This window comes from Helicoverpa armigera, chromosome 5 (assembly GCF_030705265.1).
Source record: "Helicoverpa armigera isolate CAAS_96S chromosome 5, ASM3070526v1, whole genome shotgun sequence".
Classification (NCBI taxonomy): domain Eukaryota; kingdom Metazoa; phylum Arthropoda; class Insecta; order Lepidoptera; family Noctuidae; genus Helicoverpa; species Helicoverpa armigera.
This window is the reverse complement of record NC_087124.1, coordinates 10,835,018-10,860,747: the sequence shown is the minus strand read 5'-3', so window position 1 is coordinate 10,860,747 and position 25,730 is coordinate 10,835,018. Positions and strand designations below refer to the sequence as shown.

The window sequence follows — 25,730 nt, the reverse complement described above, 5'->3', positions numbered from 1 at the left end:
ATCCCACGTTGATACGAGTTGATATCCAATCGGACAGAGATCCACTGAGAGCAACGTTTCTTCTCTCTAATTTAAAGATAGAAAACCCTTACAAAAACCATACATTAGATCCAAAAACTCACATGTAACAGCAGCGTAGCAGCCAGGAAGCTAAGTCCCTGACAGTATCCGACTTCATGATCATACACGGCATAAGCTCTGGCCATGCGCAGCAGCGAGTCCTGTCCGAGGCCGCCGGCTTCGCGGAAGAAGTCGTGTGCAGGGAACGTGCGGGCGATGTCGCGTTGGATTACCGCTTCGAAGGGACAATCCTGTGGAGTAAGAAATAGATTTAGTATTTGTATTGAGTTTTTAATATAAAATAAAGGTCTTGTGGAAGAAAACTCGCCATAAGGTAAACGAAAAAAAGGTATTTCACATACGATCAAAACACCCTATAAAATTAAAATATGTCTATTTTACCGACTTTATAACTGATGGCATAAAATAACATACACAGTTTGCGCAATCTCTATTGTGATGCGCAAAATGTTGCGCAAAATTTAACTCTACCAACTTGTCAAGTTGTTACAGCCTCGAATCGGTTTCAAAGCCATCTTTATATAGTTCCCTAACTGCCGTTCCCAAATATTCTATCTGTTTGATTACCAGAGAAGGATTTTTGACATCAGCTCCAGTTGTAGCTTGTCAGATTCCAATCTTTAGTAAGCAAAACCACAAATAGATAGAAATTTTGGAAACGGCTGTAAGCCTAGTTATCATCAGTAATTTAAAACCTCCCCTAACTAATAATTACCTTGCTAATAAGCGTCCTGTAAGTCTCCATAAGCTTATCGTTTTGATCGACGCCGGCCAGCCGCAGCCACACCTCACCGCGCAACGCTTCGGGCACACCAACGCGTACTAAGTGGTTCAATGCGCGAGGTCGAGGGCCTGTCCAACTGGAAACGAAGTGTAAAATTTGTTATTAGTTAAGAAAAAAATTTAAAAGTATTTTGAAACACAGTTAACACTCGAATATGGTTTTTGTGAATATGTTTGACGACTGGGTAATAAAAATCGTTCATCCTGAGTGATGTGGTTCAAATAAAGGGTCAAGATATAGGTAATTGTATAATATAGATTGGAGATTAGTTTACCTTCTCAGTACTTGCGCCCAATTAACGAGTACGTCTTCGCCGCAGTCCTTTGACACTTCACCAGTGCCACTTAGAAGAGGCTCATCACCATCTAAAAAACAATAATTAGACTCCATTACATTTTTTATTAAAACAGCACATGTTTTGATCTACTGGATATATTTTTTTGAATTTTGTCATTTGGACGATGACATCACCATTCTATTTATCAACACTAAAGAGAATGCCCAAAACATGTTTTTTTTTAATATAATAATTAGTTAATGACTCCACAGGGAGAAATGGCCAATGAGTGTGAAAATTTTATTCGATGTTTTCATAGTGCGCATGATGTTGTAGAGTGAAAGGAGTAGCAAAGCCGTATTTAACCAATTCATACCAGAATCAGGTTCAGAAGGCGAAGGCGGCGCAGGCGCAGTAGACAGCGGCGAGGGAAGCAGACTGGACAGCGACAGCGGCAAGTTCAATCTGGATCGATCCAGTTCATCCGATGTCTCGATACTCGCTACCTCGTATTGGAGTTGGCCGAGAGCGTCTACTGACTGGAAAAGGAGAATTAAAGTGGTTTTTAATAATCCATCCATCCTATAAGCCTTTTCCCAACATGTTGGGGTCGGCTTCCAGTGTAACCGGATTCAGCCGAGTACCAGTGCTTTACAAGAAGCGACTGCCTATCTGACCTCCTCAACCCAGTTACCCAGGCAACACAAAACCCTTTGGTTAGACTGATTTTTAATGATCAAGGTATTAAATATATTTTTTTGGAGTCTGGCTAATTAAAAAAAATGAAATGAAGGTTTTGTTTGTTTTTTTCAACATGCTAATTTCAGGAACTATCTACAGCACTTTTAAATCTATTGAAATCTTTTATTCAGGTGCAGCGGTAAGTAGTTTCTACCTACATATATAAAACGTCTTTTTACAAAATACATATAAAATAATAACTAAGGTATATTTTATTCGCTTACCTCTTTCAGGTTGATGTAAAACTGTTGCACGAGCGGCCTCTTCGAGTAATACCAAAACCTCTCTGTTGGCGGGAATATTTTGACGGGAGTCTCGATGACCAGCCTGTGAACAACAGGTGCAAAAATCAGCTAAGAACTTATGTGAATGTCTAAACATTTTCTCATACACGTTGATTGATGTGTTGTCTCTCAGTTATCAGTCACGCCAACATTGGCACAACATAATGTAATTTATTTTTTACGGATGTTTACACTCACATAAATATAGGTTTATAATCTGCCTACCTTTTTCCCAACTATGTTGAGAGCTCAGCTCTTTACCAGTGCTTTTCATGGAGCAACATATCTGACGACGAAGACTATTTATCAGACTTTCTGACTTTTGAGAACCATATCAACTGCTAAAGACAACAGCCGAAAATATTTAAAAGATATATAATTATTGACCAAAAACCACCATCTTTATGACATTATATTTATTGAAATGTGACCTACCTCAAAGGATCAGGAATGCCTCTAATAACGAGATCCAAAGCTAGAGACATGTATGCAGGCGCTCCGTCGCCGCTGGCCACGTTGAAGGCCGCCAGCGCTGACTCGCCCGCGTTCCAGAGAGCGCAGACTGAACACCCTGAACCGCCTGATGAGCCGCTTACCTGAAATATGGGAAATAAGCTATTTATTTACTTAATAGTTTATGTACACAGTTCCACACAAAGAACTCAGAAATGAACAAAAAAAAAATCATAAGAAATCTCTTCCAGCAAGCCAGTTATGGGAGAGTTAGAATAAAAAGAGATGAATATAGGCTGTGTAAAACATGATAATAATAATTTTTATTCTATTAGAAATATCCCTTCCAATATTATAATATTGATCGAACGAGCTATTTTTAGGAACTGCTGGTTTAAAAAAACATGCAATGTTATTTAGCCCATTTTTCGAGGAAAGCTATCATGGGCTCTGTTTATTCAAGTGCGCGTGGTAGTTCCTACGGGACGCGGGTGGAACCGCTGGCAGAAGCTAGTAAATATAAAAACTCACATTGGTTGACTTTACAACAATAAAATTGAAAGCACGACCAAACAAATACCTATAGCAACCATTAGTTCAAGTCATTAATCAAAGTTTTATATCTAGACAGAAGGTCATTCACCTCAATCACCACCGATCGATTGATATTATCAAGCTTTTACTCTATAAATTACGGTATATTTCCATGAATTTCAATAAGTAAAATAAAGGACGTATTTACTTACCATTTCTAATAATCTCATGTCTGAGTGTTTGACGCTCCTGCCAGGAGCGAGTAAGATACCAAAGCATCGCTCAATGTATAATCCTCCGGTGTATGTTGACTGAAATAAAAAAAAGAACAGTCAATTTTAAGACGTGTTGCAAAATTACATAAATCATCAAAGCACTCTTGGTCACCATTGTATGAGGCTAGTTTTTGCGCAAGCAATTAAAAATTAGAAAATGTTATACTATAATATTTAGTCGTGAAAAATCTACACAGATGTTAGCTACTTCATGTTCCTGTAGTACTTAAACCATTTTGAAAAATACTTACACTAAAAATATAAGAACGAGACAACAAATTTAGTCATCAGATAACATCAAAATAAATTGTTTACATACAACATAATTTATTTTCATAAATGTGATATAATTTGTTAGCCTGTATGCAGACGCTAGCACATCAAGCAACTATAATAGCATCAAGTTCATTTCATATATTTTCAACTTTATCTTTAACGTATAAGGTTCAATATTGATTGCAAACATTTTACACAGATTGGACTTTGGAGTAGCGAAATTGCCTACATTGTATAGCTAGTAGTCCGTATATAGTGTAGGAAGAATAATAATATTTCGCCATGGCTACTCCTACATATTCTACATATATTGGACATAGTGTACATATAAAAGTAATAATATTTCGCTATGATAACTAACCTGTGGATCATCCGACTCCGGCTGTATGTTGTTTGTGACTTGCTTCACGTTGATGGTCACTTGTTTGTCTATGCCGCCGCGCAGCTTGAAGCCGAGACGCTCTTTCGGTACATGGCTGAATGTGCCCTGGAAAATAATACCGACATTTTAAAAAAAATATGACAGGGTTGGAATTAAAAAAAAAAACCTTTGCGATTGAAGCTTGAAGAAGTGTTAGAATGATTACAATTAAATTGGGAGCTTAGCGCTGCTTTAATTCATAGCATCTGCAAAAGTAATAAAATCTACATAATTCGACTTTTCTCTCGATAGAAAATACATTGGGAACAGATTGGAAATTATCAAATTACGCCTCCACCCTCATAAATATTTTCAAAAAATTCCGTAGCCGAAGCAGGCCCTAGGGGGCACCAAAAATCTTGCAGACACACGTTACAGCATACCTTAGCATCAGTCTCCTTGATATCCACGGTACACTCTAGCACATGCATGAGCTGCATCGGCGGCACGGCTGGGCCGGTGCCTTCCGTCAGCGAGCCGGTCATAGAGGGCGCTGCGCTCAGCTCACCCAGTAGATACGACTTATGTATCTTGTGATATATGAGCACACTATAGACATACCTTAGCATCAGTCTCCTTGATATCCACGGTACACTCTAGCACATGCATGAGCTGCATCGGCGGCACGGCTGGGCCGGTGCCTTCCGTCAGCGAGCCGGTCATAGAGGGCGCTGCGCTCAGCTCACCCACGAGAGAGGAGGCCATGGACCGGGGGATCCTCTCGAATGCTTTCGCAAAGCAGCCTGGAAATAAAAGAAATCGTATGAAGGTTTTGGCACCAAAAAGGTTTGTTGTCGGTATTTTGGTGGTACTAAAATTGAACTGTTGCATAGTTACTCAAAAAACTATCAAAACTATAAAACAAACTTTACAAAATTAATAAATGATTTCATATCTGGATAAAATACCCCATTTTTTTCTATTGAATTCAATATAAAATTATCGTTATTGGGATCGGGTTTCCCTGTTCTCGATAAGAATAAGGAAACAACTAGATTAATTTACAATAAGAACAATATTACAGCAGTATGACTACACCACGTGTTTATTCAGAAGAAGTAGAAATGGCCATAGATTAGACTGCATAACTTTGAAGCCTCTTTAAATACCCATGTCATACACCAGAACATGGAACAATGCATAACTTTGAAGCCTATTCGAACACGCGGGAACGTGGAACAAGAACACCAATAACTCATCCATATCAATATACCAAGGCACTTATTCCATTAAAATCAATTGAAATGTGTACCTAATTGCGACACAGTTAAGGTCGAAATCGTCGCGATCACCTCAATTCATCACTATTGAACAATTGACCCCGATTGCGTAAATAATAACATTGTTATCTCGTGTAACCGACCGTGCAGAGCTGTGAAAACTGGACTATAAACCTTTGTAAGGTAAACGAACTGTAATCTAACTTTGGGTAAAGGTGACATTACTATTACCTATAGGGTTAGAGGTAACAAGGGTGATGAAGGGTCTACAATAAAGTCTAAGTTTTGACGTAAAAACATAACACACATTTGACCTTTTCACACTACTTCAGAAAGGGTGTTCTAATCAAACAATTAAAATAAGGCAAACAGAGGCTCAACACGCTTTCGCAAGCTTTATCAGAAGTGTAAGTCAACTTATCAACCATTAATTGGGCATATGATGAGTGGAAATCAAAGCTAACTTGGTAAACAAAAATACATATATTTCAAGTCGCTTGTACTAAGGTCCAACAGGTCGCTTTTTTATTACCTCTATTGTGTAGTACCAGTATTTATCAAATACTAGCGTCTGCCAGCGGTTTCACTCGCATCCCGTGGGAACTACTTCCCGTACCGGGATAAAAAGTAGCCTATAGCCTTCCTCGATAAATGGGCTATCCAACAGTGAAAGAAATTTTCAAATCGGACCAGTAGTTCCTGAGATTAGCGCGTTCAAACAAACAAACAAACTCTTCAGCTTTATAATATTAGTATAGATTTTTCTCACTCCAATATTTCGTAATACCATTCGTTCTAGCCAAAAGAATTTTTGTGCTAAATTCTTTCCTAGCTCAATGAATGTCAGCCGTCCTTGTACCGCCTGACACAGTTAATATCAAGGATAAATGTAACAACTCATTAAATAATATTATCGACGCGTATCAAATGAGTGGGCGGAAACCAGACAAAATGTACTAGGAATTTTTGCGATAAATATAGCTTGGTATATGGTAAGTAACTAAGTATGTGAAGGTTTCTTTTATAGACCTTAATAGAATTTATTCATACTTGCTGTTACAACTATTCTTTAGAATATAAACAAATCAGTAGCTATAAGTATCGCATACTAATAGTTATTACCTACCACAGTTATTTTGAAAGTACTTATACCCCACAAACATGTATTAAAGAAACGCAATACCCTGACCTACCTCAAATTGTATGAGACGCAGTCCTTATAATTGATGATTTTAGTAAGTACACTAAGATAGCAACAAGTCACTAAATAACGATGTCACAACACGAAACAATAACAAAAAAACACTTATTATCATTCATTCATTAACCACAGTTAAAAAACTCTATATTTAAACTTTCTTGCAATCGAAAAAAGGTTTTATTCACTTCAAAAGCACGAAATACATGCGCCGTCCACAAAAACAAGCAACTTAATGAATAACAGAAAACCGCGAACGATCCAATCGGCTTGATAACGAACAAATCGAATGACCATCATATTCTGATTCATACGAAACGATTCAGAGACAACATTGTAAAAGCGTCATAGTTCACTGAACACTTTTGAATTTCGAATGTGTTGTGACATTATATTGTCTGTGGGAAATTCTTTGTAACTTCTGTGGGAACTTTTTTAAAACTTAACACCAAGTTAAAAAAAAAATGTTTCAATTTGGAACTTAAAAAAGGTGGCCAAATTGTTTTGAATTTAGAACTCTTTTTATAATAAAAAAAATATGGCCTTTATTTAGCCCGACTGCTACAAAAGGGTTAAACACAAATCAAATAGCTACTAATAATTCGCAAATCTAATTTCCATATTTTCATGCATTGCCTTCCTGCAACAGCCTAATGAGTTCTAAAGCGAACCAATAACAAATATAAGTAAGTGAAGGCCTCATACTCTGCGTCAACCGGGTCATTGGGCAGCCTTGAGGCGCGACAGACGTTCGACTCGACCGACTTTGATGACGTCACAACGATCGATTTTATGGAAAATAGTAAGTACATTCAATAATTTAAGGGTGTCAGTCAATTGTTTATGAGAATGCACGCCGTAAAGTTTTTGAAACAAATCATGGACGTATTGTATTGATTGACCTAAATGAAGACCAATGGACTTACATGGTCGAATTTAATGTATGCCTACTTATGGGTAATTGTGTGATTTTCCATAGTAGATATTTACAGCATACACTATATATTTGGTCTGATTTTCAATAATTATCTACTCCCTTGTCCTAAAGCTCAGTACGTGTGAAGTAAAATCTATGTGTGAGAAAGACCAGTATAGTCGAAAACAAAACACTTTTGGTATGACGGAATAAGGCAGCTGTAACACGATACGTAAGCCGTTATCTGTTTACATTTGTGTCGATGACTGTACCGGGGCATTTGAGTCAACTGGATATTTAGAGTTTTGTACAATAAACGTGCCCTTTTTCAAGGTGATCCCGGGTTTAATAAGTCTATTGTATTATTTTAGGGTAAACCTATGTAAAGTTCGTAAGAACCGGGCGTCTCGCGATTGCTTTTTTTACTACATCGAAGCTAAACAAAACAATAATTTTAGTAGATCCTTGAAACTATTTAGCTTTACCAAATCCTATTTAAATAAAGTCTATACTATTTAAATATTACAAACTATTAAAATGATCAAATCCTATTAAGATAAACAGATTTTTTTTTAATCAACTCAATTTATTGAACACCTGTGCAGTGAATTTATTTTTAAATTGAGCAAAAAAGGTAAACTTGTTTTGGCCAACACAGGAGGGCAACGCCACGACAGACTCTAGAAGATATAATGAATCACTCTGTTATCAGAACAAGATAAAATTCTTGCTGTCATTAGAGTGTACTCAGGAAGTATTTGTGTATCTGTTATTTTTAGAACAAGACGCAGTGCGGCTTTTTTTTATAAAGTCGAACTAGGTATATTTCCTTTCTATCTGTTCTAATACTTTCATTCTAATATTTTACGATAAAATCGATATTATACATATAACTAATTAATTGTCCTAAGATTAATTGCTCTTTACAAGATTCGTTCTAAAAAACACACAATCTAATCTAGTTAAAATTAACTCGAAACTCCTCCTAAAAACCACTTGGTTAAACCACAATTAACATTACAATTACACTGCCTAGCAAAAAAACGGACCCCCTTTAAAACGCAACCACACCAACAGTTTAATATTCAAATTATATGTTACTAAGCAATTACATGACTTGTAAAATTATCTTAAGCATATGTTTATATTGTAAGTACCGTACACTGTTTGCCGTAAGTAGACAGTCTCTAAAGCTTTGGTTTCCTAGGAAAGCGGTGCCGTCATATAGCGACCGTAATACAGCGGTGAAAGACATCACCAGAACGTTGTCTATGTAAACAAAATGGGGCGGTTTCCTAGAGAGCGGTAACTGACGCCGTAACTTCAAAAAGCGGTGCCGCCATTTGCATGACGGCCGTCTTGACGGTGTCAGATAGTTTGGTGAACGTTTTATTGAAAGCGGTGAAGCTTTTTTAATACGTATTTGTGTTTTTTTTTCGGAACAACGTCAAAAATTTGTTACAACTCTTGGAGCAGCGAGGACGACGAAATTTTAATAGATTTCGTTCGAAACCACGAAGGCAATATCTAACATAAAAGTAAAGATTATAGAAAAGTCAACTAAAACCGAATTGGTGTTGTGAAATTTGAGAAATATTAAATAAAACAGGTTAGTAAGTATGATACAACTAACAAAAAGTTCATGACGGTGTGTTAAAACGGCCGTGGAACTTTCCACATGTCATCACCGTAAAGACGACCGTCTATTTGCGTCCGTAATAAGACGGCCGCTATATGACGGCACCGCTTTCCTAGGAAACCCAAGCTTAAGACAAGTTTATGTATAGAGCGTTTAGGCGAGACGGTAATCTCATTAATGTTAAGAGCATTCAACCGTCTGTGTAGCTGTTAAACCTTTTACGCGGGAGAATATTAAATGCAGAGTTTTGTAACTGACCCAAATTTTCTGGCCAACATTGTACAATTTTAATCAAAACATGGCAATTTAAAAAACTTTATTATTTTCTCTTTTCAATTATATCATACATATTATACGTTGTGTTTCGGATGGCACGTTAAACTGTAGGTCCCGGCTGTCTTTGAACATCTTTGGCAGTCGTTACGGGTAGTCAGAAGCCAGTAAGTCTGACACCAGTCTAACCAAGGGGTATCGGGTTGAACGAGTAACTGGGTTGAGGAGGTCAGATAGGCAGTCGCTTCTTGTAAAGCACTGGTACTCACCTGAATCCGGTTAGACTGGAAGCCGACCCCAACATAGTTTGGGAAAAGGCTCGGAGGATGATGATATACATATTATACGTTTTATCTATTAATTCACAAATCGCTACTTTTACCATACGTGTGTCACTTGTTAAACTATGCTTAAAATCTTAATAACAATTACTTCTGTGATTCAAAAAACTATTTTGTTTTTGTTTGGAATACCTATCTCTCTACGCATAACATCAAAAGATAATTGTATACTGTTGACATTTTGTTAGTACCGCATGCACCCACTTTACATAACAAAATAGGAAATACAAGTATGTACTGGTTAGTCAGATGTAGGTAAACCTCCTTGGTAGTATTTTCTTATTTGTGATTGTAATAAGCATGGTCTATGGAGGTTCAATGTGAAATGTATAACTGAGAAACTTTTCACAACGGTTGTACTTAATTCCAAGGGGATACATTTTAATAGACATAACTTCAAGCGGACCCAAAATTAGTTTCCTATTACGTACATTTAAATTATTCAACAGGTTAAACTAACTACTTAGCTCGCTAACAAAAAAATAATTTGAAAGATTCTATCACATAACACAGATTTGAGAATCAGAGAATGAGAGCTACACTTTTAGTTAATAACATTTAAGACCAAAATAACTTACAGAATATCTAATCAAGTCACAACACACAACTTTCACTCATGATAACACCAAAACAAACAAAGTCAGCTGACACAGTTTAATTAAAAACATACGACATAATAATTAATATTTTTATCACAGCAAAAAATACGTGTATCTCGAGTCAGTAACAAATGAGAACTGGTGCACAATTATTTAGAAGGCTACCACTAATATATGGTAAATAACATCCATCACAAACCATGGATAACAAAATGACTAGCGGATATGCCATAAGGGAATATCTTCTAAGAAAGCTGCGTGCCAAAATGCGGGGATCGGGGTAGGAGGAACATTGCTTTGCTAACCGCCCCTTTTTAATTGTAATAGGTACCAAAAATTGTTGACAGATATCTCAGTCTCAAATGTCGTTAGTTCAATGTTTACGTAACTGATCGTTTTAGTCATGCCAGTACCTACGTATTTGACCTAGAAGGTGCATGACCTACCTGCATTATAGTATCTCTGATCATATTTCTTATTCCGTGATGAAAACAAATCGTTATAAGTGGAATGACATACACGTGAATTTGTTTTGCCAATTTTAAACTCATGCGTTTTCTCTGTTAAATGGAGGATAATATGATTTTGAAATTCGAATGATTTAAGTATGTTAAAGATTGGTGTGGTCAACATTTGTCACCAAACCAAAGTGACGACTGGTTTTTAGATATGTTTTCTCAAAATTAACTGCATTTACCTGATTTTCAAAACTTGCACGATTTTGGGACATTAAAATTGAACCTTAGTAAAATATGCAGTGTTGAGTTCACCACAATTACTAAATTTGGTTTAACTAGCGACAGTTCCTGTCTTCAAACAGTCAGTAACATTATAGTCTCCAACAGGAATTTTAAATCATGAGAACAATAGGTAACTGACTAACTGACATCATGTGCCTAGCCTTTTCAAACTATTTTGGGGTCGTCTTCCAGTCTGAATTATGCCGACTGCCAATGTCTTACATAGAGACTCTGCCTATGATGCTCTCAACCCATTTACGAAGGCAATCTGATACCCCTTGGTAAGACTAGTTTCTGACTTCCTGGCTTCCGACTACACATAAAATAGGTGATGAAGTAGTCTGATGGTAATTTCTAAAGAGCTTGTTTCCTACTTTCTGCGTTGTTTCTGAAAACTGTTAATGTTCATCATCATCAGCTTTTTTGTTGTCGCACTGCACCCTTTTACCACCTCTATAAGAAAAACGTTACTTATCTAAGTATACTAAAAATATCTCGGAAACACTTACTTGACACCTGATTAACAGCCTCAGCGATGTGACAGCGGAACACATGGCACCTATAGACGGCAGACTCCTAAGTTACTTCATGAGACCAGGTGCGTTTACTGCGTAGCGGGTCATAACTCTCTATGCTGGTATGATATAGGGATGAAATATAGATAAGACACTTACTTGACACTTGATTGACAGCCTCAGCGATGTGACAGCGGAACACATGGCACCTATAGACGGCAGACTCCTTAGTTTCTCCATGGGACCAGGTGAAGGCGAAGCACGACGCTACCGGGGAGCCGGCGGCGCCGCGAGCGTAGAACGAGATGCGGTTCACTGCGTAGCGAGTCATCACGCTGTTGCTGTCGGCTTGGTATAACCTGGGGATGGAATTTGTGATTAATCCTCCATATTTTTTTTTTAAGCGTGTTAACGTCTGTTTAACTTTTTTGTAGTAAGACCAAAGGATTTTAGCTGCTGCAAGTCGTTTTTCCGCTGTTTTAACTAGTGGGCCGTTGGAACTACTGCCGGGATGAAACATAGCCTATGTTCCTTCAGGGTATAAAAAAACAAATAAAACCCTTTATTATGTTAATACAGATGATTTAAATGACTAGGTGGGTCAAATTTACAACTTGACAAATAGTGAATTATTACAATTGTCTAGCTTTTTTTTGAACAATACATGATTGTTCAGTAATTCATACTTATTGTTGATAAGGCTAGATAATTCACTCATTAACGAAGGGTTGTTGAGTGCTTCTAACAAAAAATTTATGTGTTCCATTGTCAAGTTGAAATAACATTTTATGAATGTAATATCGATTACATATTTACAAAAGGGGTACCTTATCGACAAGTTTATTTAATAAGTATTCAAATATTAGCAATCAACATATCGCAAGCGAACCGCTCCTTATATTTGCAAGCATCTGCCTAACAAGATAAACTGAACTTCAAACATACTTACACGACAAGTCCTTGTGAGCACACAGGTATCGATATCGATACGGCGATCCCATCCCTACTCTCAGGCATAGAGCTGAGCTCATTCATGATGCGTTGTATGTCACTCTCGGATTTCGGTTCATGTATATACTGAACTGAACATCAAATATACTTACACGACAAGTCCTTGTGAGCACACAGGTATTGATATCGATACGGCAATCCCATCCCTACTCTCAGGCATAGAGCTGAGCTCCTTCATGATGCGTTGTATGTCACTCTTGGATTTCGGGTGCGATATATTCTGAACTGAATATCAAATATACTTACACGACAAGTCCTTGAGAGCATACAGATATCAATACGGCAATCCCATCCCTACTCTCAGGCATAGAGCTGAGCTCATTCATGATGCGTTGTATGTCACTCTCGGATTTCGGTTCATGTATATGTTACGGGTAATGCTAGAAGGTGGAGTAAACCTAGGTTTACCCGGGTTGACTTAGTATTACCCAAGCTTCTTGGGTAAAGTCCGAATAATAAGTAAAATACATTTTAATTCGGGGTTTACCCATGCTCACCTAAGTCTACCCAACTCTGACTGGGTAATGTTAAAAATTTGTGTAATTAATTAGTGAAATGAAAATCCAAGATCATTTTAAACATTTATAATTTAAAAAAACATATACAAGCTATCGTAATCGCTTGAAGAGCATAAACTTAATAGCTTTAATAGAAAAAAACTAATAACGGTCGGTGTTGTTCAAATTGAAATTATTTATTTGAGCAAGATAAACTGCTGTGACATTTAAAATTGCTCAATTTTCCTGCAGCTTTGCATGAACACTTCTTTGTGGCACATTCTGTTTTGCAATTAAACCTTTTTAGAGTAACGCCACGGGCTCGAAAATTACGCAACACCTAACATTACCCAGTCAGACTTGGGTAGACCTAGGTGAGCATGGGTAAACCCCGAATGTAAAATTTATTTTACTTATTATTCGGACTTTACCCAAGAAGCCTGGGTAATACTAAGTCAACCCGCGTAAACCTAGGTTTACTCCAACTTCTAGCTTTACCCGTAACATATATACTGAACTGAACATCAAACATACTTACACGACAAGTCCTTGAGAGCACACAGGTATCGATATCGATACGGCGATCCCATCCCTACTCTCAGGCATAGAGCTGAGCTCCTTCATGATGCGTTGTATGTCACTCTCGGATTTCGGGTCGGATATGTTCTGAGCGCCCAAGTAACTGACTCCGCTGAACACCGTGCACTCTTGGTCTACGTCTGAAACTGGTTGGATTTCAGTAAATATGGGGGGATGATGGTAATACTGTTTTATAGCCTTAGTTTTCAATTTTTGTACAAAGTTGGAACTATTGGTAGTGAATCCTTCTATATTGGTTCTCAAGAGCTGTAGAGCCTAGCTTCTTATAATAGGATATAATAAAATTAGGTAACTGGGTTGTAGAGGTAAGACAGGTAGTGTCTCCACGTAAAAAATGGTGGTTCCAAATTAAATATAGGCAAGACACGTAAAGAGGATTTATCACTGCCGGATTACTGCACTTTCATACCCATATTTTTACCAAAATATTAAACCACAATACATATTTTAAAGATTTACAAACAAGACAGTTTATGCTATCATTATTGACGAAATATAGGGGCAGTCGCTTCATCTAGAACACTATACTGTCTAGTACTCAGCTGCATCCCGTAAGACTAGAATCCAACCCCATCATTTTTGGGAAAAGACTAGACAAACATAAACAAAAGACAATCACCTTCGTCATCGCTCTCGGTAGGCTTCATGTGGTCGTGCTTCTCGGTGGGCGACGGCGTGGACACGTCCGCTGACGTAGCACTGTCTAGCATCTCGTAGAACTTCGAACCGCCCACCAGACGGCACGAGTCCTGGAATAGAAGAGAAAAGAACGTCGGAAATTAACTTTTTGAGGAGCTTAACAGCCGCTTGAAAGGTACGTTTGTCAATGTAGGTACGTGGATGGGTGACCATTTTGTCATGATGATAGTTTTTTTATTATTCTTTGCTTAAGCTCGTGAACTGTGTGGTTTACATATTGGGATCCTTTTGAAGAAGAAACGGCATGAGGTGGTTTGTCTTAGGAAAATATTATTTTTAAAATGATATTGGAGAATTGGTAACAAATATCAGTTTATTTTAACTGCAACAATAATAAATACAAAAAATAATCACATTTGCATTACATCTTTAGGAATCCACAGAATTAAGGATATACTTCTGAACAGTGACATACACTAGAAGTAATCAAGCACAGACCGAGCAAAACCATTTCCACTCCGTTTCATAACACAATTAATTCACTTTTTACTTCACACACCAGAATCCAAAAACTACAATTAACAAGTTCCAACCACCCCGCTTACAAGCGTAACGTAACCTACTAAAACCTCCCTTCAACACTTGCTACTACAAATGCTGAACAATATACATTCGAACAATAGCTTAAGGGTAGACTTAAAGGTCACGGAGTGATAACAAAGCAACGGGGTCATTGCCTTTTGCCATTATTTTCACGGTAATATAGACTATTTCTTTTACTTGGATTGGTTTAGATAAAGTAATGTTAGTAAGTATTTTAAGTGCATTTATATGTTGTTTATGCTGACGGTACAAGATTATTAACCTGAGTTGAAGGTACTTTGATTGCATACTATATTTGCACCGATATAAAACTCAGGTAGCATTTAATCTGCAAAAATAGCTGAATCAATTTGGATGAACAAGCCCACTTTCAATGTTAGCTTTGAAGTTAAAGCACACCTTTGAGATAGCATAACTTTTATTCTCTATACAGTCTTTACAAAAATCTAATACAACTTAATCCACGAGTTATTTTATATTCCTTTTTTCTTGGTACCGGTTTTCCTAACAATATACAGGAAATTACGATGGCACATCATATATTTCACCATTGACTCATTATTATATTAATAAACAAATGAATAAATAACAATGTTCAGTCATAAAAACAATTGTACCTAAAATGTATTACAAAATGTATTACAATCGTTTATTTTTATTGCTATTCGGACAATTGACTAAATGTTCAGAATGGCATTTCACATAACAGTAGCTATATCTTCGCAAATATCTAGAAATTTAATGTCAGCGAAGGAATCTCCGGCGTATGACAATAGAAATATTTCCTTCGAGGAATATTCTATCGGCACGTATACTTATTGACTAAGGGACCCTTGTTATCTAGAGGGCAGTAAGGGCATAAGACCTATTTAGGTATTATGATAACAGTTTTAAGGATTGCTTGGAGAACGGTAAAGAAACGATGAACCTGTTCAGCAAAAGGGCTGAACCGATTAGGTTGAAAAATTGATGGGTATCTAGCTTAGAACTAGGAGTCGGACATAGGGACCCTTTTAATCAGGATCTCGGCACGTAAGTTCCTAATAAAATCAAAAACCTGTGTGAACCTGTTCTCGAAGCTGGGTAACGATAAAACAACACTTAATTTATGCAGTCTTTGTTATGAATGTTATGTTAATTATCCATGTTGTACTTTCCCTATACCAATAATTAACAATAGGTACATTAAAATAAAATAAATTCTCTCAAATACCTTCTCAACTATTTGGGAGTATCTGTTTGTGTGCGTCATGATACACTATAATATTCACTTTCAACCGATCAAAATATTATAACTAAATCACATAACAATAATACTTGAAGTTCGATGTTAATGTAAATAATTTTCAATACATTTGATACGTGTGCTCGCCATGGATCGAATATTAAACTGTTGATATTCCTTCCTATGAATCATTCTCAAACCGCAGTGTACATATAAAGAGTACATTCATATACTAAATATAGGTTACATATTGTTGAATGTGTAGGAGCATAATCTGTATTAGACAGCTGTGATATTGAAAGACATACAGACATGTGGTTGATATCTTGATAGTACGACTATCAATGAAACATTGATCTTGACCATATGACTCTCTAGCTAATCCGAATAGTAGGTTACTACGAATTGGTTTAACAGTTAGACATTTTAATTGGATACCAAATAAAGGATATCAAATTAATTGTGGCTTATGGAAACAACAGGGAAAACCGAAGGAACTAAAACTCGCGAAATAAATAGGAGAAACCAATTTAACATTGATAAAACACGAAATTCTTGTAATTCGTTAAGTAGCATATACAATTAGGTATCGATCATTACCTTCCCACACACGATAATCGTTGCCATGTCCTCCGAATTTTAGTAAACAAAGCCGAACCTCCTTTATCGAATTACATCGTCAAAAGGTCACAAACACAGCACATATTAAAACCTATTTTCGTAATACTGGTTTTCGCACTTGTCACAGCACTAATGACACAAGGAACAGGTATTTTTATGGAGTAATCCGAGTCACAGCTACGCGTAGAGTTGACCGTCCAGGCGCTGTTAACCAGCTTAATGGACACACAATGACTGGAAACCAAAACAACCCGGCGACAATTATCGTCCGACCGTCGATTGTAACGCATAGGACACACTGACGAAATCACTATAATTATAAATATTACCGTTTCAAATGACTGATAAAAAAATACTTCTGAAAGTTTTAATACTTTGAAGAAATTTATTTTATGTATCGGAACTGTTTTCGCGATAAGTGCACGATAAGACGTCGAGCCAACACGTGGGAGCAACTTGATCTGCATGTGTTTTTATTTATTGAACGAAATAGAGCCGGCATTTAGATTTGTTAATCTTGACCTCCGTTAGCCAGATTAGTATTCATTAACATTTAATTGTAGAATCATCCAATTGTCTCGAACTTCAGAAGATTGAGTGCAGCTGTACCGAATTAAAAAGATAAAAGAATACATTGTCAAACACAGATCTTTGAATGAAACATTATATTGTTAATACAATTGAGTCATCATTATATCAGTTTATACATAGCCTGCTCTACTAAAGATAGGCTTTATAATTATTCTGATACATTGAGCAATCGTGAGAAAATAAGTCCATTATATTTTTTATTTACATTTACATAGGCAATGTTCTTGCAGTGGAGGAAAAAATATTTAAAAATTATTAACAACGATAACAAGAGTCAGGGAGTGGCCCAGTTATTTGCCAGTTTGACTCATGAATGCTCACTCTCAGCAGACCAAATCCACTTCAGAAGGGAATAAATATTGTCTTTTTGATTTCTTCGTAGCAGGACAATTAGTAACAGCTGCAATGTGCCTTAAATACTGGCCAGAAACACACTGCCTGACTTTTATGAAAACGAGAGTTATCTAAGAAATATTAGGCACCCTCTTTTGGGGTACTTGAAAAAAACAAAAGACATTCATAACACCGAACTAGATTCAAGCATTACTGCGAAAATGGGAGATCGTAAATTACCGCCCATTTACGTGTTTGCCGAACGTCTGATTATAAAAATCAAGGCAAAGGTAGCTGACCGTGTAGCCTTGTTTTTTGGCTAAATATCAACGTTTTAGCATGTTTGGAGGCCTCCGGTTGAGACCTGCTACCAAGGCCGCATATTTTATGTTCCCAGCTGTATATCTTTTTTTCTACCAGTATTCTTCAGAATTGTTTATATTCCAATCTGTATCTACAAGAGATACAACTTTGTGAGGAAGTACAACATATGGATATTTTGGCTTTATTTATACCGAAAGAAAGCCTCGTATTTGTGAGCGGATACATTTAATCCCGGTACATGAAGTAGTTCCCTCGAAATGAATCTGCGAGCTCTACTATGTAGTATGAAATAAATTGTCTCACTAGAAAGTAAGTGCCTAGGTACAGAGAATTTTTGTGTGTGTGTTCCCATCTTTAATTTGAAGTTTGCAGATAGCAGCGCTAATAGGCACTTGGTCCACATTTAACCTGAACCACGATTAGGAACGTTACGTAAGTCTACGATCACACATAACATTTAATGGGTAATTAAACATTATTTTATCGGTGGCCGATAAAGCAATAATTACTTTACTAGAGTCGATCAAATAAACGTAGGAAGTAACGTGGTTTTGGCAATTTCCATGCCTTTACTTAAAATATATTCTACCTAAAGGTTTTATTACATCTTTTTTAATTTCCATACTTAACTGTCAGTAATGGGGCCATCGCACCATATATCTTATGCCTGCCGATTACTGAGAATATGACACAACGCAAATATGTATTTTATAAATAAAAATAAATATAATTGAAGAATATTGGTTACAGGGGATTTTCTGTTATCAAAACCCAAACACTTCAATCGTCTTGAACCCATATTGACTGGAGTTTCAAAGACACTCAAGGTGGAAAAAGGTGACCCGGTGTAAATTAGGTCTCACAAAAATTTTTGCCACGTAGCATTTTAGGTCACGAATATACACAATTTCGAACTTTACGGGTGCGTCAAATTAGAATTCCCTTTCTGTAAATCTGAAAAAAATTGTGCAAGTGGTTGTGCATAACATATTTTATATCCTAAATTATAATTTAATAATTATCATTCTTTCAAATTTCCAGACCTAACTCCCAACTTCCACGAAAACTAGGACAAAGACACATCAGTAGGTAGTTTCTTGAATGTCTTCCCTCTCCCCACGTTATTTCCCAGAACTTAGTGCACGTTATTTCTTTATCAATTTTTTGTGAATGTTAGTTGGGAATCCCCTCCTTTTTGGGAGTCAGTTGAACATTAACACGTGTGTAAAGGGAGGACACATCTGGGAGTTATTTCAATGGAGAAGTAATTTTAAATAAGTTACTATCAAAATAAGGAGAATATCATATTTATCATGGTAATTAACAAATACGAACTTACCAACATACTTTATCCCAATAATTTAATTCACTGTTGCATTCGCGCTAGTCAAGGCGAAGTTTACTCAGGGTTCAGAATAAACTTGATCCGTCGGCCGCGTCAACCAATTTACCGCGGGAATTGGTGTCCTACATACAAGTTTTACGGTCAAATAAACTCAATAGTACACGTTATGGCTCGCACTATCGCATCGGAGTTCGTTAGACTTATACTGCATTTTAACAATCCGTTTATGACGAGGGCCGTACGTAACCTTTATTGCAGTTTTATTTTAACGCTTTTAATTCGATATGGGCTTATGCTCGTACGTAAACGATCTTTTGATAGGTTCATTGTGACGGAATTGATGTAAGAACATACGTCTGAGATTTTAATCTGATAAGAGTTTATAGTGACGTCCAGACAGTCTGATTTCGGCCATTGCGGCTATTCTAGAGTTCAGTCAGGACATAAGCACTATTGTGCGATCAAACGCAGTTGCTCTGTATATTCTATCACTCTGGGACGGAAATCCGACTCTACTGGAGAAAGATCACGCAGAATCGGGAGCTTTACGTGCTCTGCTCTCCAAAACACACCGCATAGCATAACAGGATCGCGTTAGATATTAACCTCCTGCCTTATGAGGTTCAATAGTTCTTCTAGAAACTTTAATTATGATGTACGTACTCAATACTGCAATACTGCAGTATTTTGTTAAAAGAAAAGAAAGTTAGGATTTTTTTTTTACAAATTTTGTCAAGTTTTCAAGATAAACATTTTTCTTATAAACAAGAAAATACGATAATTTGTTTGCGAAAAGTACGTGGAGTCTACCAAGGCAGTCAAGCATTATTTATGCATTCTTGTAGGTGTGCATATTGACACAAATTAACGATAAATCAATATACCTAATCTCTAAAGTGTTATAAAATTACAAATCATTGTTCAATAATAATTGTCATTGCAGATGTAACAATTCGATAAAATAAGATACGGAGCACACCTTTTTGCCTAATCTTTTGTACTGAATAATCGAGTCACGTCTGAAAATGATCCAAAAATATATTCTACAGACGACAAAAAATACCTTTATTGAATAGAATGAACAATGATTTAAAAAGCTAAAGTGAGGAAAGATCGATTTTATGGGATCAAGATTGAGCATAGCAAAGTCAAAGGATTTTGAAGGATGGAATAACCAAAGAGTATGCCATCGTTTATGCGTTAAAATCGTCATGAGCGTAACTTGGGTATCTTAAATATATTGTAACCTGTGTGCTGCGGCTAAGCAAGAATCGCCTTAAAACTGAGAAGCTAGAGAACTAAAATACGCAAAGCAAACATAACGAGAAATAAACCTTTGTGAATTCTAACTGCAACTATTTAAATAATATTGCATATATTTTCTAGGACACATTATACTCAAGGCCCACGCAAAATATACAAAGAGCCTAAGTTATGTCATTCAAAGTGAATCCTAAAGAATATAACAATCACTGGACCTTGAGACAAAGCAAATAAGACTTCCTCGGTTCAGGATTAAGAGCTATATTCGAGTATCAAATAGTCTTCTAAGGAGGATTAGACGCCTTACGTAACGATTGCGCCTGAGTGCACTGTAATGCGATTTATCAAAACGATGCAATAGGTGGCCTGTTAAGGAACTATAACAGATTGGCCTTGTAGGAATATTTTCTCTAGAACTGTTATGAATGAGGTTTATATTTGAATCCAAATGAATTCCTATAAGAAATCATTTTAACTACTTGTGTTAGACAGAGCAGTGATTGTTGCTGGGAAACCCCAGGAAAAATATATGATTTAGCTGGATGGGTATTAGATTCTGGACCATCTTTAGTATATTAAATGATTTCGATTCAAGAAGATCGATTCATATTCCAAGAGACTGATCAAACTGTCAAAATTTTTTAGATCTGTATCTGCATTAAAAAAAGGCTTAATATTGGTGGAATTTTGTTAAATTAAATCCACAGTAAGTCGTCAATGAAAACAGTAAACAGCTTGTACTTGTGTTGCTGTGTGAATACTTTAATATGTGCTTTCAACTCTAGTCAAGTACTGGTTGTACTAGAATTAGTATGCTATTAAAATTAATGGTTATCTACTATCAGGGCAAGGTTTAGTGTCACAAGTCATGCCATTATGTGCTATGAAAGTAGTGAACTAGTAAAGGTTTTTTAAATGAATATTTATGGTACAATCACAGACAATTGTGGGACGACCTTTTTGCACATACATTCATTGCAACTTTGTACTTAAGAAAGTAGATAGTTAACTTAAATTCATTGTTAAAATTAAATTAACATTAATTATTAACAAAGTTTTTTTTGTTTAAGATGACAAAAAAGAGCTTATAGGTACTTCATTAAATTACTCTACAAAGTAACGCATAAAACGCTTATTGTATTTAATATTATGACTTTGTAGGGAAGTTTTTAAATTATCTTCTTCATAACAAGCTGTTGTTTTTTTTATCACACCAATCAGGGACCAAGAATGTGTCATCAAATGATAACATTACGCATTATATCCAATAATATTCCAATTGGTATCTTCGTGATACAAATACAAAAGTATATCAATACAACTTTACTAAACAGTAGAACAACTACAGCGTGTCTAAAGCAGGCAAACAAATAAGTTTTCTCCAACCCTTTGTCTATGAAATATTATCTATGAATAAATCACTGGCTGACACTGTCACAAAGAGTACATTTAAAACCTGCAGAGAAACAAAAAAAGAACAAGAATTTAAAAAGAACACTGACCTGTTCACTCAGTGAATTATTCTGGACTGCGGCACCTTCCACATCACTCATCTTAACCTCGGTATCGCTCTCCACTTCGTAGATGACCTTGTAAAGATCCAATCCTTCTGGTACGTTAGACTCTATGTTGGCCTCCGGTCTTATTGTAAGCTCCTGGTTTATCAGCTGGCTGCAGCTCACTCGGAGAGAGCCTTGCAGAGTTTCTGATATAGCCTAAAATAGAATGGAAAATTAGCATGATGTGTAGTTCTTATACTAATTCTTTTCTTTTTTTTAATCAAAATGTGAATTTGGATGTGAAAATCTTAGGTCATTGGTGTTATTCTGAACTTTAAATGTGTAAATTGTAGCTGATTCATGTGTAACAGCCAAGTCATACATAATAATAACTAGTGGTCATATATATACTCTGTTTTACAAGAGCATAATTCAAGGTCAATGAATTAAAACAACAATGTATGGGAACAACTAAAGTTACACAATGTAATCAACACTATAGTAACCTAATTTATAATATAGAATCTTATAAGAGCCTATTATAAGATAACAATGTTGCTTATGTTGATAAGTTATTTTCACTAATACATTCTTATCAGTATTCATAACAAAATTTCAAAACACTGAAACATTGTCTGAAGTTAAATTTAGAAGGTTTTCCTGTTAGTATACAAACACAATCTAACTTATTATTCCCGACAGGCTAAGAGAGCAAACAAAAAACTCGTTGATATGCAGTTATATTATGTATGTAAATACAGCACAAGTACACAATGTGAGACTCACCTAGCACCAGTTAAGCAAATAGTCATCGCGTTGCGTTATCCACGGTCTCATTTATGTTTTAAAGTGCATTCTTAAATGCGAAACGATGAAAAACCGCGTGAAAAACTAACTAACTTACGTCGCTCAAAATGTCTTCCAAATCGCAACATACATTTGTGTTGAATACGGGCGTCGGGCTCGGTGTACGTGATCGATCACAGTAATAATCTATATCTACCGGGTCCAATACCTCTTTTGTCTGATATTCATTGAACTCCATTACTGCATGCTGTTGAGAAACAGACACAAAAAACTATATATTTCACAAACACTGCTGCATTGTGCGATACTACTCGCGCATAAAAACACTATGTTAACATAAATATCACAACACCAAGTAACACAATCTTACCCATTGAATTTTAGGTTCTCTTGCGAGAACAAAACATTTTAAGAATCGATTCTTTTTTTAACTTATTATGCAAAATCAGTAAAAAAAACTGCGGTAGGTATTTACCGATAGATGAATTGATTGAAGAAAACAAAACGTCAAATTAAAAATGTCAGCCGATTGGAAAATCTGTTCCACGTATCAAAATCACATTGATTTGTTATATTAGCCGACTTCTAATAAAAGGGAAGTTTTGTGTTCAACTATATGTATATCAGCGTGTTTAAGTAATAATTAATTATATCATTGTGTGTGCCCCCATACTAACTGCAGTTCTGCTACTAATAAATCTTGGATGGAGGTGATGATGATAGAGATTACAAGACTCGAGTTCAGTTTGTTCTTTAATCATACCGATAAGGGTTGGTTGTGAATAAGTTGTCTTGATTGTGGAAGAACAGCAGAACAGTTAAAGGAGTTTGAGCATATTAATTTGTCGATGAAAACTTTTAAATGCGATGTAGTACCGCTTTTTTTCAAAAAGCAGCGGTGAGTTATAATTACTAATATTGCTATACTGGTACCACTATTAGTCGTGCGGTATGCGGTACCACAGATAAATTCATCTTTTGTTGTAGTCTGTGACGCGTTTATGTCAACGACGGCGTCCGTTTAATAACGTCATGGCGTATTTATAATTTGAAAATATTTGTGTGTTTTATTCAAAACTTGTTTTATAATTTGTTTTATAGTTGGTAAAAGTGATCATAATGGAAACTTCTATGAATGAGACTGAGGCGCATCAATCGTTTCGATCGCCGCCGAGGCGGAGACGCTCAACTTTCTTTGAACGGAGGGACTCGATAGGTGTGTTTATACTCGTGCTTTATTTGAATTTCTGGAGTTATCCGACTATTTTATTGCTTCAAATACGTAAAACGTCTACTAGTGGTGTAAACGTGATAATTTATATTTTGAAAACTCTTTTCAGTTCCATATACACTGACCGAAAATGTGAACCCAAACAAACCCGAGTCTACAATGAATGAGAGGCGCTGTGAAGATATGACGAGGTACGGAACTGATTTGTTACTGCTCCAAAGTACCTGTGTACGTCTACATACGTGTTCTATCCTTTAATGTTGTTGTTATGATGTTACAGATACTATCAAAAACTGTTGGTTGAGAAAGAGATGTGGAAGAAGCAAGTAAATGAGAGACGAAACAAATATCATGACCTGAGACAGTAAGTATTTTGAGCATGAAATAATTTCTAATACAAAACTATTGGAATTTTTTTGTGGTGTTTGCCTTATGGCATCCAGTATAAATAAAGGCATTAACTATTGTCTTTTGTAAGTCTCCAACAACAGACGTAAAATCTAGTCAATAAGGCTACATTTGAATAAATACTACATGCAGTTCAAAGTAGGTAGTGAATTTTAGACATGCATACTGTTGCTATGAAACTTATGTCAAAACTTCCAATTATTTTCAGACAATACCAGATGGCAATAAAAGCACCTAGCAGATCAAAGATGTCCTACACAGCCCTTTCAAATGAAGACATAGAATTCCTCAAAGGCAAACCGAACATATCCAAACTCGCGGACAGTCAACAACATTTTCACAAATCCATACTGCAGACCAGCGCTCTGTATCGAAGAGCCAATGAACTTGACAATGTAATATTGAGTCAAAGCGAAAAAGTTGTCAGCACAATTACAGAATACATACTAGAAAATAGTACAGTAGGACCTTCACAATGATAAGGAATCAAACCTTTTTGGATTTGTACATAGTTAACTGTAATTTAGAATAATCTCATTTTGCTACTGGCTAGAATGAATTTAGATGCTGCAGGAGCAGATTTGGAATATGTATTTAAACACTAACTTATATTATACTAACTGATCTTATTGGATTACTACAAGAAAGATAATAGAAAGCCTAAATACACAAGATTTATTTTAATTTTGTGACCTAAAGGTAATATGTACAGGCTTATGTGCACCAAGTAAAATATGTATATGACTCACATGATTATTGAACCCACCCATCACGTGCCAAAAGTATGTCTAATTTCATCCATTTGGTGTGCTATGGTCATTGAGATCTACCTCATCTTGCATTGTACATGTATGCAAGAAGAGTTCAAATGTTGAATATAAGGTATGGATATGAATACTAACAAGTTGCCATATAGCTATTTATAGTGGCATATTTAAACCTAGGTTAATGATAGTATCAAACTGTTCAAACGTATCAGTAGATATTAGTTGTAAATAATATTAATATCAGGAAATAACTGTGTAAATATTTTTATAATAAACATTGACATGGATGTGATTTTTTTTTACAACCAATTCTATTCTCTATACTCAGGCTTCATGATTTAAAGGCGGGAGAATGAAGTCTTTGGGTTCCAAATATAAGTTATAAAGATATAAATAAAA

The 25,730-nt window shown here is 36.1% G+C and overlaps 2 protein-coding genes across 2 annotated transcripts in view; one reads left to right on the top strand and one right to left on the bottom strand.

The window, feature by feature from the left end:
* The window catches only part of LOC110382546 (rab GTPase-activating protein 1-like), a 32,934-nt gene extending 9,478 nt beyond the window's left edge, over nucleotides 1-23,456 (bottom strand). Inside the window, exons 1-15 of the mRNA XM_064034631.1 lie at nucleotides 23,296-23,456; nucleotides 23,023-23,172; nucleotides 22,122-22,334; nucleotides 14,295-14,424; nucleotides 13,614-13,800; nucleotides 11,727-11,926; nucleotides 4,688-4,869; nucleotides 4,067-4,192; nucleotides 3,367-3,465; nucleotides 2,603-2,763; nucleotides 2,108-2,210; nucleotides 1,519-1,681; nucleotides 1,140-1,230; nucleotides 797-941; nucleotides 123-311 (exon numbers count right to left, since the gene is read on the bottom strand). Coding sequence (XP_063890701.1) covers nucleotides 123-311; nucleotides 797-941; nucleotides 1,140-1,230; nucleotides 1,519-1,681; nucleotides 2,108-2,210; nucleotides 2,603-2,763; nucleotides 3,367-3,465; nucleotides 4,067-4,192; nucleotides 4,688-4,869; nucleotides 11,727-11,926; nucleotides 13,614-13,800; nucleotides 14,295-14,424; nucleotides 22,122-22,334; nucleotides 23,023-23,163 — 2,130 coding nt within the window. The 5' untranslated portion in view covers nucleotides 23,164-23,172; nucleotides 23,296-23,456. The remainder of the gene's footprint in view (nucleotides 1-122; nucleotides 312-796; nucleotides 942-1,139; nucleotides 1,231-1,518; nucleotides 1,682-2,107; nucleotides 2,211-2,602; nucleotides 2,764-3,366; nucleotides 3,466-4,066; nucleotides 4,193-4,687; nucleotides 4,870-11,726; nucleotides 11,927-13,613; nucleotides 13,801-14,294; nucleotides 14,425-22,121; nucleotides 22,335-23,022; nucleotides 23,173-23,295) is intronic.
* A 477-nt stretch (nucleotides 23,457-23,933) lies between these two features.
* LOC110382548 (uncharacterized) lies at nucleotides 23,934-25,618 on the top strand. The gene is made up of 4 exons (XM_021343173.3): nucleotides 23,934-24,141; nucleotides 24,266-24,347; nucleotides 24,437-24,520; nucleotides 24,773-25,618. The coding sequence occupies exons 1-4, from the start codon at nucleotides 24,045-24,047 to the stop codon at nucleotides 25,041-25,043; spliced, it is 534 nt and encodes a 177-aa protein (XP_021198848.3). The 5' UTR covers nucleotides 23,934-24,044; the 3' UTR covers nucleotides 25,044-25,618.
* The last annotated feature ends 112 nt before the right edge of the window (nucleotides 25,619-25,730 follow it).